The following is a 17,895-nucleotide window of genomic DNA, read 5'->3' on the forward strand; positions in this document are numbered from 1 at the left end:
TTTTAGGGGTTTTACCCAAGTAGCCATTCCCGTGTGTCAGGTGCCACCCAGACAACCTGGAGTCCTCTCGTCATCCTCACATAAGCCTGGGCAGCAACCAGAGTTCCCGGAGCAGCCAGGAGGACCAAGCCTGGATGCCTGAGGACTCAGGGTGAAGATGAGTCAAACAAACTGTCGGTTTGGGTGTCTGAAGACATTTGGGGGGAACTCTTCCAAAGTCTCTATGAGTCACTGAAGCCGAATGCAGTTAATCATAAAGTTTTTAAATGTTTATGTTTAGCTGAGCTAAAATATTGTAAGAACGCAATACAGTACACGCATATTTAGGAAACTGAAGGCTCAGTACAACCTCCCCCCCCAATCTCCATATGTAGGCTTGAAACTCCATTTCTTTACTGCATCTATTTGCATGCCAGATTGTGCTGCCCAAAAATGGGGATTTCAGAACAAGCAGACGTGAATGAATGAATGAACAAATGAATGAAGGAATGAACAAATGAATAAGCAGGTAAATAAATAAAGTGTACCGTCCACACCACTCTACCACCTGGCCTCTTCCCCTCCACCTGCTAACCGTCTTCAACTCTCCGTCTATTTATTCTTAGGGTGTGTCTAGTGGTAAAAAGGAATTCACTCCACAAGCTCTAGGTCTCAGCCAGCCTCACGGACGTAAACCATTGTATTCAGAAGGCATGATGAAAACGAGTGAAATAAACTGCAGGTCTTAGCGTCCGAGACATTTGGGGAGCCGTCCCAAAGTTCCCCCAACCCCTCTCCTGCTCAGAGCCCCTGCATGCAGCCAACTCCACACCAAAACTCTGATGAAAGCACCACGTTAGGCACAAGTAGTCATTTTAAGTCTAACATTGCCAGTCCAACCGCAGGGATGTTAAATGTTGCATTATGAAACAGGTCCAAGTTTAGGAGTTGCAAAAATTATTTTATCACCTTGTAAACCAAGGTATTTATTATTCATTCTACTTTAGTTAGAATCTCCAACACTTAGCTCATTTCAGAATCATACGGATGATATCCTCTACAAAAGTTAAGTGCAGTTTAGAGCCTCTGTTTTGTTAAAAAATTGTAAAAAGTGAGTAATGAAAATGTCTGCAATGCCTCAAGGCGTTCCATTCCAGAGTCCTTCTCTGCCCTCAACCTGGAGAAATCCTGCCCGAGATGCACACCTGGGAAGGTGTGGAGACCAGCCCGCTGTGCGGTGAGCCTGCATTGAATGGACTGCCCCAAGCACGGGTGACACGTGGGGAATGAATGAATGAATGAATGAATGAATGAATGAATGAATGCCCTTCTCACCCCTGAGGACTACGGAGGAGAGGTTTAGCATGGCCAGAAAGGTCAGGGATAACCATCCCCCAGCTATCAGACAGCTAAAACATCCCTCACTTCTTTGTCTTTGCCCCCATCTCCCATGGGAGCTGGGGGCACGGAGCCTACCTCACTCCCTTCCTGGAGGGTAGTTCCCTACCACCTAGGGCCCAGTGGCAGAAGAGGGGACTTTCATCTGGAGACACTTTTAATCTCTGTTCCAACTGGATATTTGGGGACCTAAGAGGATTCACAGAACTATAATTTGTGATCAGAAACGTCCTGGGACCTACTGCTGTTTTTTTCTCAGGGCCATAACATATTCTCCTCATATGATCGACTCTTTAAGAGAAGGTGAGGCATGAGAAAAACATGTGTTTTCATGACACCAAAACTCACACTTTTTAATAGGGTGGTTACACCGAGTAATAATACTACAGGTCTGAAAAGCTGTGGACAATTTCACTTATGTTGACGCAATAAAAGAAACATTTTCTTGTGGGCCAACATAATATTGTCCATAACGTTGCCTTTTCAGATGAAAGATAAATTTAATGTGTCTCCTTACTATCTTTTTCAAAAGGTTTGTAATTTTATTAAGTAAAGGAAGAACAGATACTTAAGAGCAAGGCTTTCCATGTTGGATGTTCTGCTAAAAACAGCCAACCCTTACCATGAAACAGAGAAGGATTTCTATAATGATGAGGCAAAATCATTCATGGGAGTAGGGAGGTATTAAGGAAATTTATCCAGAATCCTCTCTCTGTCCCACAGTTGGTGCTTGAGGTGACGTTCTGGAACACAGCGGGTGGACCCTCGAAAGAAACCTACTTAGAGCTGTAGGAAGACTCACTGACAGAAACTCAGGAGGTGACAGTCCCCACGTGTGCGCACATCACAACTGCCATCACAGGGCAGACAGGAGCTACAGCGCACGCGGGAAGCAGGGGGTCATAAAGTTGCAGGACACTGAGGCTTCCTGATCATGGAAGCCAACTCCCTGGGGAACAGGAACCCTGGGAATCATCTCAAGATCTCCTGAGAAGAGTAAGCAGAAGTGTGTTGGAAGACTTCTCCTCAGGGAGAAGAAGGGCTGTATCCCTGGGAAGGGACCTCACCACACAGCTTTGGATTCACTGGGAAGGAAACTGGCCAGTGAAGAATGGAATTGAAGGCCTGCGTTTCCAGTGTTCTTGGCACTTTTCTACATATGAGGTTATAAGAATGTACATATCTCCGTGTGGTTCAAACATGGAATTTCTCTATGCCTACACTGCTCATAGGGTGTCAGCTGACAATCTACAGGGGAGTTGAGGCCAAGGACTACTAGACACAAGGGTCTTCTATGTATCTAGTGGCCACACCTCGAGGACTGCAGGAGGGGAGGACTGTCACACCATAAGACAGATGGTTCGGCTGTATCTTTTCAAAAATACCAGGAAAAAAGACCCGAACCACTCAGCACAAGAGGCCCAGAGCCTACATGCTTTCTTGCATCAGATGGGCCTTGGGTCTTTCGAGCCAATCAACTTTTTTTTTTTTTTTTAAGATTTTATTTATTTATTCAACAGAGAGAGAGGAGAGAACACAAGCAGGGGGAGTGGCAAAGGGAGAGCCCGAGTAAGGAGCCTGATGCAGGGCTCCATCCCAGGACCCTGCGATCATGACCCGAGCCAAAGCCAGAAGCTTCACTGACGGAGCCACCCAGGCGCCCCTCAAGCCAATTAACTCTTAAATTAACACTCACATCTTCTTAAGGGGAGATACTTGCCCTCGTCCTGGGGTTTCCTTCCATGGACAGAAGGTCCACCGGCTGTCAGTCTCCTGGTCTCTGCAGGAGGGCCTTCCTCCACTGCCACAAGCAGGAGGCAGGCCTGGTGGGAGGCTTGGAGCTCTCCTGCCCGGGGCGGCTGCCCCCCCCCCCCAGTACTGACGGGGCCATGGGCCAGCCAGCCTGTGCGACAGTGGAGGTCAGAAGCAGCTTGTCCGCGTTCAGAGGCACCTCTCGCGTCTGCTGTCTCCCTCACAGAATACACAGAACTGGTGTCTTGGCTCCTAACGCCTGACTCCATGGTCCTACTTCTCCACTGATTATGAATCAGACGTGAAGATTGAGTGATAATGCCCCCAAGGACCACGAAAGCACTGCATGCACTTGGACGTGTGAGGACTGGAGGCGGCGGCAAGCCCGTGAGCAGGTGCTGGGCAGACGCGCCGGGAGAGCCACCGAGGCCCGGCCCGCGGTCATTGTGCCCGAGATCACGACCAGGCCAGAAGGAGGCGCGTGCTGGCATCACGGAACAACATATTAACCCTGTGTACCCTTCATTTTAGAGGCCAAAGTTACAGTTTAGAGAAAGAAATGTCTCAGAAAGCAGTTAACGCACCGTGACTCTGATTTGTGTAGCAATTCTCAAAGGGAGGTGCATGGTGGGGGGGATGTCCATGATTCACAATTTCCTAGAGCTCCCGTTGCTTCCACAATGATTGTGTAGTTCTTGGCTGTTTCACAGGATTCCTTCTGAAGGTAGTTTATATGCATGCACTTTGTGAACACTAAAGTTTTAAACAAAGTTATTATGTTATTATATCATATATCATACACATTATTATATATTATGTATATTATACACATGACATATATTATTTTATACGTATATGATATAAATTATATTATCATATATGTATATAGTTATATTATATATTATTATATATGTAAATAATATATAAAATATACATATATGCTATATATTATATATATTACTATATATGTTATACAATACTTTGATACATAATATATATTATTATATATAGGATTGTGAATATGATATAGTAATATACATTACATATAACGCATATATATAATAATGTATATGATACAACACATTGTATATATTGGTTTTGTTCATATTTTTATCATTATTCCTTTTTGCCTCCTTGGACCACATCACTGTCAACTGAGCCTAATAAATAAAGTTTTAGTATGCTTCAACTTCTGGAGTGCCCTGACCACAAAGTGTGTCCCCTGAATGAGAGCTGCCCCAGCCTGGTCGGTCCCCAGACTGTCGCGGCCAGTGCGCACAGCCTGTACGGACATCATGACCACGGCGTGCCACAGGCTGGGAGACAGCCACACTGCAATCTTACTGGCTTGATTCTGGCCAAATACTGCAAATGCCTTGGTTCATCATAATTAACCAATCATTACCATCTCCTGCATTATAACTCAGGATTTTAGCTTAGAAGCGACCCTATTAGAATCTAGGTAGAGAAAGTAACATCTTTTAAAGTGTACAATATTATTAGCATTGTACCTATCTTGCTGTAATCCAGGAAACGAGCCCAGCATTCCAAGAACAAACATTTCATCTGATTCAACTTCACTTGTTTTCTTTTAATAACTTGTTAGAGTACATCTTATTTATAGTTATTCTCTCTTGCAAAATTTACCAAAAAAAAAAGCCCAAAAAACAAAAAAAAACAAATGTAGTGTGAAAAATACTCCCCATCCACATCAAGAGTGCTCGCCAACTTGAACCACGTTTTTTTATATAATGGTTTTGACATGATTACACATTTCAAAAAAATGGAGAATTCATAAACAGTCAAAGCCTAAGTTTATCCAAATTTTGAGACCTCTCTGAGACTTAGAAAATGGGTCTGTAAATCTACAAATCCTTCAGCTTTCCATGAATTTCAATGAGTTAGAAATACTGCAAACATAACCTTTCTTTGCAGTATTTTGAGATTTAAATTTAGGTTTGGGTGACCGCAGGGAGAAATAAGAGAAAAACATGGGAATTATGACTCATCTGAGAATAGTGTTTCTTCTAAGTTAAATTCTAACACATTAAATCATTACTAATTTCCTGCTAATCCTTGTCCTCATTCATTTGCTTAGTAAAGAATTTTAAAAGACAGCATTAACACCCTAAATTTACATATTGACACAGTGGCAATATTCCCACTGAAAGGGAAATAATTCGCTTTCCAAGGTTTATGTTTGTATATTTTTCTCTGTGTGTGTGTGTGTGTGTGTGTGTGTGTGCACGCGCACGCAGTCAAACATCGAGGCTATGTATAAGTTTTTCTAGTTACATAAATTTAAGGCTCTGTAAGATTTATATGCCAAATGGAGGGGTGCCTGGGTGACTCAGCTAGTTGAGCATGACTCTTGATTTCAGCTCAGGTCATGATCTCAGGGTCATGAGAGCAAGCCCTGGTTTGGGCCCAGTGCTCAGCATGGAGTCTGCTTAAGATTCTCTCTCTCCCCCTGCCCCCTGCCCCCACCCCTGCTCATGTGCTCTCTCTCTCTTTCTCTCTCTGTGTCTCTAAAATAAATACTTAAATCTTTAAAAATAAATAAATGTCAACTGGAAATTTTCTAAAAGTTTCTATGTGCCTCTGAATTTATAACATTAATTATTTTCAATGTCAATTTCAGCAGTACAGCCAATAATTTTATACAAGATTAATTTGTAAGACTTAGCATATTAGTATCATTCTGTGAATTACTTTCATATTTAAAGGAAAATGACAAACTAACTGACAATAAATAATTATAAACCCAAGAATCCTCACCATACCAAACTCTAAAGTAGAGCTACTAAAATATTGATAATACTACACCTAGATCCCAAATCCCAGACCGTATTGACGTGCTGTGAGATTTACATGTGCACATTTTAATGAGGCCTTCAGTGTCCCTTTGTCCTTGAAGTCTTCTGAGATGCCCACACTTCTTTAAGAACTGTCCCATTAATACATGTGTTACTTCTAGTGTTTTCCAAGAAACCTCCAAAGGCAGCAATTTTTAGGAATTTAGTGAAGAACTCTATACGGACAACAAAGAAATTCTCAAAAGGTTTCATTCAAAGACAAGCACACGTGTGAAAACTTCTGGATGCATTTCCTCTTTCAATGGCCTGCTCAAGGTCATTATTAGTGACAAGAATACTAACAAAGTTTTCCATTGACAAGATGCCATGGAGGTCTATAATTTTTAGATCATCAAATAGTCCTGAAAAGCTACTGCTTTAAAGGTGATTAAGGCCATGAGTCAAAATGAGTACCATAGAGACCTTTTGTCAAATAACCTACAAATAAGTGAAGAAAATAGAAGGCTTACTAATCAGAAACACATCCTCCAATTGGTTCTAAGAGAGACATGGACTCCTCAACAAACGTTAAGTGTTTTAGATATTTTTAAACAAGACATCTTCTTCCCAGATTTATAATGATTTTTTTTTACATTTCTCGGTGCTCAGAAGGCCATAAATACCATCAGTCCAGAGAGAACGCATGTGCATCTCTACGCATGAGATATGATTTGATTAATTCATCAATGTGTGTCAATCAAAGCGCCTGCAGGAGGGGAGCCCCTTTAGTCGGTGACAAGAGGAGTAACACTGCAGACCCGCGTCCGTCAATCCTACCTGCCGTGCTCATCTTGACTGTGGAGGCAACAGTTCATGGTGCCCACCAAGAAGCTGAACAAACGACTGAACAGGGACTTGGCCAGGAGATCCCGGTAAAATTCAGCCATCTCCACGGTGTGTCGCCGGATGATGGTGTCTCCTGGAGTGGCAGAAAGGAGAGGAGGTTGAACAAGGCTTCCCTCCCGTAGAAGCAAACAAGACCGAGCACATCCGTTTTATCCCTTCCACATCCCCCTACGCCAAAACGTGTCAGAACCACGCGACAACGCTAATAAATGAGGTCTCTGCCAGTTCTTGCTTAAAATGTTTCCCAAAGAGAGGGCCATGGACGCTGTTACCGACCCTGAGCACAGCTGTGGATCTCGAAGCAGGCTGTAAAATTTCCTCTCCGTTAGGGAACCAACCGTTGGCGGGGCCCTCTTAACAAGTGTTCCGATAACCGCTCTCTGGCTTGAATATGAATTGTCCCCAAGGCCTTTGCAAACCTGGCCATCTGGAAAATTAGTCATATTTTAAATATTTTCAAAGACATGCTCCAGCTAACCAAAAAGTGAGCGTGGAGTTTGGGAACAGGTTGGGGCCTTCAGGTAGAAATGTTTATGTTATTCTCTAAGAGACGGTGATTGAAATCTTGAGTGATAAGGTTTTAGAAGAGACTGCAGAAGAAACCAAGGAAAACAAACAAACAGGGACGATATGGAGCTGAGCCTGTGATAGCTTTGATGCTAGAGACGGAGAGGAGGATGAGTCTAGCACTCCTACTGCGGGGCTGTGGCCAGCCCGGCTAACCTGGGCCACACGGCCGAGCCGGGGGTTAAGTAGTAGGATGAAGACCGTGTGAAGTAACAGCTAAGTGAACTGTTGGTCAGTGGAGGAGAACTTCTTCTGAGATAGGCAGAGATAAAAGAAACAAAAAACAAAAACCAGCAGGTAAGGAAGACTCAGAGACCTACAAGTTCAAGGCCATCGAGATCAACAAACAAGGTGGCCATGAAAGCAAGTGTGCCATTTATGACATTATAGAGTTAAGGTCTCCAGAGTCAACATGATTGAGGGTGTTCATTCGTCACCAACATGGCAGGCAAGTAAAGACACAAAGACAGTGTAAGCAGAAAAACATGCGTATAGTAAATTCTAGATACTAATGGTGAGTTCAAGTTTTCTTTAAAAAGTCATGAGACATGATTTTGGAGAAGTTCAAGAAACAATACAGTTAGATGCAAGGGCTGGTAGGAAAATGGCTCAGAATAAAGCATAAAAGTGCAGTGGGCCCGAATACTAAAGGGCATGCTGCGTTATCCTAAAGGGATGAGGCTTCCTCGGAAAGAGCTGGAAGCATCATTGAAAGGCTGTTGTCCACGGACGAAAACCATATTTGCAGAATATGATTCAGAAAGACCATTCCTGAAGCAGTGGGGAAGGGAGACAATATGAGATAAAAGATTAAAGAGGATGTTCCGTGATCTAGGGAAGGAATGACATCTTAAGGCAGTGGGGGCAGAGATGAAGAGAAGGTAGTGAGGAGAGAGATTTGTGGAGTAGAGCTGACAGGCGTCTGGTCTACTCAGGGTAGAAGGAGGAGGAAGAGGCATCAACATGACTTTTGCACAGATGCCTGGATAATGGGGAGATTCATAAGGTTCCAGAACATGGAACGGAACCCTCTAGAGCTAGGAGGCAGAAATGATAAGCCATGTACTGAAACATCTGCAAGTAGGTAAGAGGAGCAGCAGGTAAAGACGGGTGATTTCGAGAAAAAGATCAGAGGATGGTGAGTCCTCAAACTTTCATGAAGAGGAAGGTTGGCTGGGCAACAATTTCTAGGGACCAACCAAGCACATGTGGGAAACCCGCTCTCCTTGCCCACAGCACAGAGAGATGCACGTGGCACGTGGAGAGTCATGGCGGGAGTCGGACAGCATTAGATTCTAGTTCCAAACGTGCCTTTGCTAGTGATTCGACGTGCAAAGTTACGTAGTCACTTTGAATCTTAGTCTTCACATCTGTTAAAAAGAAAAAATGATGCCCACTTCATAGCGTGAAAATCCCAGCATTTACGGTACTTGGCACAGCGCCCGTCAGCTCATAAGCGCCCAGCAAACGGCAGCTCTTCTTATGACTTACGCCGTAGAGGGGAGAGGACGCTCGTCACTGACGAGGGTGCCAGGGCATGCACAGACGCTCCCAATTACTTACCTGAGCATGTCCTCTTGGATTGATGATTTGTCTAAAATGACTGATAAGCGAGAAAAGGTGACTAGTTCATCAAAACAGTCTCTCAAGAGCTTCAAGGGGTGTCCAACATAGAGTCACAGCAAGTGACCAAATGGGCTCATAATGCTTTTCTCATTGGGCACTCAGTTCATAGAAACAGTTACCCGAGGTGGGGAAAGGAAGGCTGCCTTTGCTCTCCATATCTCAAGGAAGACCACCAACTGCACAAAGGGTAACGTCAGAGGATAATAAAGCTCACCTTTAAAATACTGGACGTCAGTGGTGAGAGCACACACCAATTCGTCGGTTGGCACTTGTAACAATCCGGCCACTAAAATGAAAGCACCGTTGAAAACATAAGGTTAGTAGATATTTTTGGATGGCGAGAACATTACACTTTATGGTTGTTATTTATAAGTTTATGCTATAGATCCATTAGGAGCTGTGCGTATTACAGAACACTGAACTACCACTTTAATTATCAAAGTAAACTAGAGAAACCGCTTCCAGTAATCACACCGCTAATGAGCTGCTGGGGCTCCTGCCTTAAATCACTACAGGTCTTTTCCCTCCTTGCCTTCACGGATGGCCCTGGGTGTTTCTCCCGGCCCCTGGTTAAATTACTTTGATATGAGGTGAAGATGTGATGTTCATTGACGATTTGTGGTTTGAAGGTATTTTGAAAAAATCTGGGAGTGACTAACAAGGCAACTTCAAAGGGGATAGAGAGGTTTTTGGCAAGACCTTTGAAGGGAAGTAATTATATTGTTTAAAATGTTTGGCTAATAACATGCCCCCAAAATACACTGGGCGGCAGGGGTGGGTGGGGGTGGAGAATATTTAGAACAACATAAATAAACACAAGTATGTGCCTAAGAATCGACTCTGTAAATGTGGGAAGCATGAGAACATCACATACGTATCGCTATTCATTCCCCAAACCATTTATAAGAAAGAAGAACAAAGTGGATGTAGCTCTCTTATTATTATTTTTATTATTATTAATATTTTTCCACCTCTCTGAATTCTGCTCTGGGAAGAAAGGGCTTCTTCTGCCTGGCTTTTCTGTACTTTGTCTCCACCTACTGGCAGGTCTGCAAAGCTGCACACCCATGAGGTTAATGAGAGCTCTGTTCCACTGACCTTGTTCCAGAAGCTGGAGGTCAGAGACAAATGCAGAGTTGGCCTCGGTCAGAGCAGTGAATCGAATGTCTCCAATGTGTAATATTGCTGCCAGGATCACAAACAGATTCTCTACCTCCTACGCGTTTTACAAAGACAGAAAACACATAGAGTTGCTTAGAAGAAAGATGAAAAGACAAATCCTTTAAAAACCTAATAGCTTAAAAAGCTGATGTGGACCCTGTTGGTGGGGCTGTGACTTTTCAGATCCTGAGTGTCTGGTAAGAGAACTACCCATCTCCAGCTAGAAACCAAAATTGCTTTCATGCACATTTCCTCTAAATCAATGTCTCTGCTCCTTAAAAGAGAGTAAGGAAGTGGCACTCTGATATAAATCGACAGTTTCTAGATAGATCTCATACTGAAACATGAATCACTGTGTCCTGATGGGTCGGACTGGCGGGCCATCACCGGCGCGGTCAGATTGCACACGTACTCCCCGGGCTGACGCGGGGCCGCACGCTGAGGCGGCTTCCCAAGAGGACACGGGCTGTGATGTCCATCTTCCCGTTATGCCCCTTCTACGATAAACTGATGGTATGATTAGAGGACTTCTCACTTCTGCTGGGAAATTCAGGAAGGCACGATACAAACATCTATGCCTAGATTTTAAAAATGCTAATTGTTTTTAAGGTATTTTAAGGAAAAGAGAAAGAAATGGATGTTGGCAAGAGCTATTTTTGAGCAGAAGGGAGAAGGAAATAAGAGAGTGTCTGCTGAAAGAGGAGATCTGAGAATCTGGAACTCTGCATAAGGAAAGAAATTGGACCTTAAATTTGGTTTATGGACAGTCATTTTGTGGCGACAATGAAAAATCGAGAAAAGGTTGTAAGCTGAGAAATACTTCTCTAGAACAAATATTTAGTATCATGCTATCAATAGTAACTCTGGTTAAGTTTCATGCTGGGCAAGTGACATAATCTTTTAAATTCTCATTTTCCTAATCTGTAATTTTGAAATAAAAAGCTGCTGCCTGTGAAAATTTACTAAGAACAACCCGTATTTGCTTTATAAAATATAGATGGAACAATGCAGCCCTTAGGACCTCCATGAATCTCCCCTAGAACCGTTAGTTTTCACCACAAAGGTTAACTCTACCAACTTTAAAATGAGAACGCTGACAAGGACGGTGTCTGAGTAGTTTTTAGATATACGATACTCTGGGATTGTGGCATTACTTACACACGGCTTTGGTGACCCGCAAATCACAGGGTATGGCTTCAAATGTTACTCACTTACACTGGTTTGGGTCACAGTTTACTCCTCACGCTACCTGACAACTGCTTCCCCTCTGTAATAAACCCAGTCACTCCTCAGTAGATGTTCCAGTGCCCTGTGACGTGGGGGCTCTGGAGACACGGTCATGAAGGCTTTGTTCGGACCTCCAGGATCTCAGAGTTTAGTGGTGGAGACAGTATGACCACTAGCCACACTACGAATTCCGGTGTGCTGAACACTACGCCCTGTGAGCAGAGGGCTGCTGTCCTGGGTCTATGGAGCGTGAGCAACAGTCCCCCGCCATCCCTCAGGGCATAGGGGGAGGCACCTTATAAGCAAGTCTTCCTTGAGGGCCTTGCCAGCCCAGAAATACCTTCCTTCTAGTCTTACCAGACATGATCAGTCCCTCCTAAATGCGCTAAAATGTCACCATACCCGTCACCCTAAAGGATCACAGTGAAGCAATTATTTTCATGTCTTTTGTTAAAATGCACATATTTCTTTTTACCAAAAAGATTGTTGGATTCTCTTATTAGCTACCTTAGGTGGAAAGCATATTTTGGTTGCCCTGCCTTTGAGACTCAATCATGGATTTTTAAAGCCCTGTTTCCAAGCAACGGATACTTTGGTAGAATGATTCCTTACCCATGGCTTTATCCCGGTTTCCTAGAAGGAAGCAGAAATTTCAGGCACAGAAGAAGGGGGAAAAATAACAAAAAAGTACAACAGTAGCAAATGCAAGGACAGAAAAGTGCAAATGGGTGGGAGTCACTAAAAGACAGAAATAGAGAGATTGGATCATTAGAGAGAGAGAAAAAAAGAATAAACAAGATACCGTAAGATTGTGTGTCCCTAGAATTCCCATCTCTGAGTGGGGCGAGGGTGAAGTACCCAGAGCTATTTCCTTTAGGGTGAGTCCCCTCTCCCCACCCTTCCCCACACCTCACTGCCCCGTGAGCTGTATCCATGGGGGCTAGGGAAAAATAAAAAGCAAAAACAAAGATCCAAATCCATCAACTTACTAAAAGAAAAAGAAGATATATAAATCTACGGCTAAATCCAGGTTGCTAACTACTGGCATTCCAAAGTTACCCCTGCAATCTCATATTAACTGCCAATGAGGAACTGGCTATAATTCAAAATGACACCTATGAATGAGGAGGGAACAGCTAACGTGTAAGGGGAAGAGAAATTTGAGGGGATGGTGAGGGTCTCCAGGCTTAGCTCGTTTCAGCTGTCTTGTCCACTAGACCTGTGCTGTCTGATTCAGTAACTACTGATCGCACAAGGCTACTTACATTTAAATTTATTAAAAGTACGAAAAATCAAAAATCCATTTCCTTATTGGCACTAGCCACATTTCAAGTGCCTGCTAGCCACACATATGGACCTACCATACTGATGAGCACAGATCCAGAACATTCCCATGATTACAGAAATTTCTATTGTAGAGCAGTGGTTTGAACATCTTAAATTGTGTTTGGTAATTCTTGAAGAACAAAAAAAAGCTTTACGTTGCACAGAAAGGTAAGGTAGTAAGTCATCAGGTTACTTTCCAAAGCGATTCTTAGCAGCAAACAGCTCCCTCCTATTTGCCAGTTCTCTCTGGAGTTGGTCAATGCACAGTTCTTTGACCTATTTGCTCACACGGTTCATCTGGGAAAAGGTCTCCTCAACCACCCTCTTGGAAAGACATGCCCTCTCCTCTGGTCACTATTTGTCTTCACAGGACCTGTGACCCTGCGCACAGTGTTGTCTAACTCCCCCACGAGAATGTAAACTCTAGGAGACAGTCATTGAGGCTTATTCTCTGCTAAATCGTGAGTATTCCCACCAATATCCGGAATATGATAGGGACTCGGTACATGTTTTTGAATGAATAACTCTTGTACGTTAGTCGAAGGGTAGCTTTCTCAGTGAAATATTTACGGTATGACTCACCAAGTGACTGAAGCCGATTACACTCAGGGCTTGTTTCAAAATAGCGAATTTCTCCCTGTTCAGAGAGTGTTCTGCTGTTGACATATCGTCTGGTAGGGTCTGGTTCAAATACCTGTGAGAACAGAAAGCACACAGCCTTATGGCTTGGCTTGTGGTCAAACTGCAGTGGTTAGAAGTCACTTCCGCCATATTTGGTCTCTAGAATAATAGCAGTCACCTGGACATTGTGTACCCTGTGTTTACAAGGCTTTGACACATAATAGCACATGATGTTTCAGGAAGGAAAAAAAAGTTCTTGTTGTACCAGAACCTATTTACCCTGTTTTACTTGGTTCTCACCTGAGTTGTCCCCTTCCTACCTAAAGGAGAAGGTCACAGATGTTTTATGTACGTCACATAGAAACCTGCTGGGTCCTATCCTATGCTTTGTAATTAATACTTTTATTAAAGACTTTTAATTTAGAGTAACTTATTATTTCTTCTCACCAATATCCTTTAATTATGTGGTGGCTGATTAATCTGTTGATTTATGCCTCTCATGCAACAATCACATAGGGATCCCTTCCCAAATACAGAGTACTAGCAGCTGAGGGTATAAAGAGAAAAGGCTCGTCCTGGGAAGCTCAGCACCAATGAAAGCGGTGTATTGCTGTGCTCAGGAAGGAGAGAATGTCCTATACAACGTACAGTAGAGTATGGGAGCAGAATAACAGAGATGGGCAAGAGGTGTTTGTAAGTATTCAGGAAGGGGACCAAACCCAGAGTGGATGATGAGAAAAGCCTGGGGGAGAGGAAGAGGCTTCCCTTCCAAGAGCTGACACTTAAATAAGAATCTTCCAAGCAAATGCAGGACTCAAGGGTGCCCCTGGAAGGCTTAGCAACATATACCAAGGCACACAGCCTTGACCACGCATGGTGCATATAGGGACTCAAGCATGTCGGCAGAATTCGAGCCTGTGGAGAGAGAAGCAGAACTTGAGCCTGGAGAGGTAGTCAGAGTTTTGTCTCTCTTGCAAAACAGCTGCCATTATGTCTTAGAAATGGTGGGCTGTCCTAAAGGTCTTGAAACAAAGAAAGGGCAGGATCAGACTGGTGTGTGGAAATGAGTATTCTGATAGTCAGTGGAAGATTACCAGGAACGGGCAGGGCTACTACGGGTGCTGGGTGAGCCAGTGGGATCAGCGGTGGTGAAGACAAGAGGAGGGACAGAGGTGTTGTGGAGGCAGATCTGGCTGGGTGAGGGGACAGACGGCACAGAGAAGAGAAGAGAGAGGCATTAATGATGCTTTTCAAGATGACGTCTGGGGAAACGGGCTGCAGAGGCACCTCATGCAGCAGGGCGTTCTCAGAAGGAGGGGTATGTTGTTGAGGGAGAAAGTCTTCTATTTCGTATCAGTCATGTTGGCTTTGAACTACTCATTGAAGTTCGAGTAGAATTCCAAAAAATAATCGGCTGGAAGGACCTGAAATTCAGAAAAGCCTAGAAAACAAGATCTGGAACTCATCAACGTGCCGATGACTGAAACCATGTGACTGGGTGAGCTCACCCCAAAGAAGACACTAACGTTCTAGGGATGAAGAAAGAACTGAATGTTCAGGAAGGGACAAGGAAAATCACAATAAGCCAGAGTCATCAAAACAAAAGGCTAACACTTTTAAGTCTGGTGGATGGGGACAGAAAAGAGACGACAGAAACAAGGAAATGCGTGGTGTTGTGGGGAGGACACAGATCACAGTTGGTGGGGCTGTGAGCCCGTCTCCTCCCTCGGTCCCAGCTCTGAAGCACACAAGTGACACAGTCCAGCCTCTGGGGTGGGGACTGGGAGGGCCTTCGGAATAGTCACGTGCTGAGCTGGAAGCCCACGGAACCCGGATAAGAGGCTGACAGAACGGGAGCGGTGGGGGTTTTGAGGAGCAGAAATTCGCGAGGAGGAAAGAGGGCTTGGAACCAGGTACGGTGGACGGTGGAAGGGACATGGCCTCTCTGACCTACCAGGTAAGGTGATAAATAGGGTCCGGAGGCAGCTAGCACCTCAGAGCAGCCCCTTTGAGCTTCAGTGTTTCTAAGAGTCAGAAGTTGGATTAGATGGCCGGGCGACCTTGGCTTGAGGAGGTTGGAAGAATCTGGAATATCTGCTGTGGAAAAGGGATATGACCGCCAAGCAGGAGGTGTCAGAAGTCTAGGGGCCGCTGCGGAGGGCCCAGGTGGGGCTGAAGCCCAGCTCGCCTGCTGCTGGCTCTCTCTCCAGACGTCCTCCGCTGTCTGACCAGGACGGCTGAGTTGGGGGTTGGGGCAGTGGGACCAAAGGAAAAGCTCAAGGGCAGCAATAACAGTGAGAACCTGGGTTATGGTGGTCAGAGTCATTTTGCCTAAAATTTACAAAACTGTAGTGCCTCGAAAGTCTTAAAAATAGGAACCTGCAACCTCTCTCAATTCTCCTGGCTCCCCCAGCAGTTTCCCAAGTCCCTGACGCCGTCTTTTCTTTCCCACTAACTTGATGCCATGGCCTAGGTCAGTATCCCATCAAGAGGCGTCGCCAAACCTCTTGCAAAGAACAAGGGGCCCCTGGGAACATTAGAGAGTCAAAGAGGCAAAATACCATGGTTTCTTGGACAATAATAAAAAGTAATCAATTAAGAAGCCCTACCTACAGCCATTTAAAATATTTCAGCGCCCCCATCCCCCATGTTTTGTGTCCTTATGGTAGAGAATTTCCAGCAGCTGTGACGTGCTGCGTGGAGCCGTGAGAACTGGCATTGTCACTTCCGTTACAGCCCGGATGGAGGAAGCCATGTGAAATTAACCTTGGTAGTTGCCGATGGGGTGTTAAGTACGAAATGGTCCAGGAGAAACCCAATCACAATCGAGGATTTCAGAGGGCAGTTTGCCTGATGGAGGAATGATGCTTGAACATTGGTTGTATTTTCCTCTGTGGCCAGAAAACTTGTTGGCATGAAAATGACCTCCCCCCACCCACAACAGAACTCAATGTCTTCTATATAAGTTTAAAATTTCTCCCACTATTCAGTAACATCTAGAATGATCACTAGAAGTATAGTTCTTGGCTATCTGCAAAACTGTATCTTCAAACGGAAAGGTTAGTATCAGAAAAAAAATTTGAAAGTTTATTTTTTGGAGATTAAAAGTACTCACTTTCCCTTTGACCTCATTTATTAATGAAACCACACACAAAGACAGAGAAATACTTGAAAAATACGCCCAGAAAATATTACAATCAAGAATCTGCAGACTTAGAATCAAGTCTGGTTTGACCCTTTCTGATGACATTTTAAACCTTTATTTTCTTATCTGGAAAATGGAGTATAAGTAGATTAAAAATTGACTAAAAAATTCTCCACTTCTAGTTCATGATGATTTTATAAGAAATAAGATAACAAGTGTGTGGTACGGTTTCTACACTCAGGTCACAATGCACACGTACAGCGTGAGTGCTTCCTGGAAATAGTGTATCTTGCACATGTGGGCAGATTTTAGTCCGTGTGCTCTGTCATTAACGAAGCTTTTAATCAAATAACTAATTCAAATCAGGGAACATTTTGAGAAATTATAACAAATGTTACTGACAATACAGAATATTCTAAACAATAAAATATGTTTTCCTGTTCTTCTACAGATAAGATAAATAGATGAAAGGAATAGACCATAGTTCTCACTTCTTGACTATTTTTTCATGATAAATTAAGTAGCATGCAAGGTTCACGACCGCACGAGCAATATTATCATGGTATTTCCAGATGTTTCTAACCCTTGGAAATAGCTCACGATGATTGGGGGGTGCAGGTTACAGACTCCCTGGTGGAAGCCATACTCCAGTGAGGTCTTCCCATCATCTCAACACAGTGGTTGGAAACCACCTTAGATGAACCTGTGTTAAGTGTTTCATCTGACTATTTCCAACTTGTCACCTAATAATTAATGGTCCCACAATTCCCAGGACTGAAATCTTAGAACTCAATGTGTTTTATATCATCTCTTTTATGACTCAAAAGAATACACTTACTACTCAAATGATCTTTTTTTAAATCATCTCCTCCTAACTTATATAACTTGGAACAGTGATGTTTGGCAACACAGAGATTACCTCCGAGTCCAGTGTCAGAAGCATCAGAGATTGTCATTTGTTGAACCAAGAATCTTTGCTATTTTGTTTTTGACAGGCTTAGCAAGTCGCGGGAATGCTCCAGATGAAGCTTCTACCACGGAGCACAAGAGTTACCATGCAGGTTGTGTAATGTTAAAACCTGTATGTGGATTAACACTGTTTGACTAATTCTACCCAAAGGGAAAGGCAATGGGAACTGATCATTTCGACTGTATTTTTTAGAAGCCCTGCTACAGTTCATCCTCACATTGACCTTGAAGAGAGAACCTATCATGCACCCATTTAGGGTAGAAGGGAGCTGAAGCTTCTAGAATGCCCCCCAGCTATAAGCGCGGACCAGCACACACTGGGTATGGAGCCTCCGGGGCTCCCCGAGCTCAGTTACAAGTTTCGTGCAGGGAAGACCAGTCCTATGCTTGCACTGCGGGCCGGAAATGGAGTAGCTCCCAGCT

General features: G+C 43.8%; 1 protein-coding gene across 2 annotated transcripts in view; it reads right to left on the bottom strand.

The window, feature by feature from the left end:
• Positions 1–17,895, bottom strand: part of MYO16 (myosin XVI) — a 580,200-nt gene that overhangs the window by 196,046 nt on the left and 366,259 nt on the right. For both annotated transcript variants that reach the window (XM_045772942.2, XM_087864977.1), the window contains exons 17-20: positions 13,320–13,431; positions 10,122–10,239; positions 9,238–9,309; positions 6,762–6,903 (exon numbers count right to left, since the gene is read on the bottom strand). In XM_045772942.2, coding sequence (XP_045628898.2) covers positions 6,762–6,903; positions 9,238–9,309; positions 10,122–10,239; positions 13,320–13,431 — 444 coding nt within the window. The remainder of the gene's footprint in view (positions 1–6,761; positions 6,904–9,237; positions 9,310–10,121; positions 10,240–13,319; positions 13,432–17,895) is intronic.

The sequence above is a fragment of the Ursus americanus genome, chromosome 10 (assembly GCF_024610735.1).
Source record: "Ursus americanus isolate L20-20 chromosome 10, mUrsAme1.1.p, whole genome shotgun sequence".
NCBI classification, from domain to species: domain Eukaryota; kingdom Metazoa; phylum Chordata; class Mammalia; order Carnivora; family Ursidae; genus Ursus; species Ursus americanus.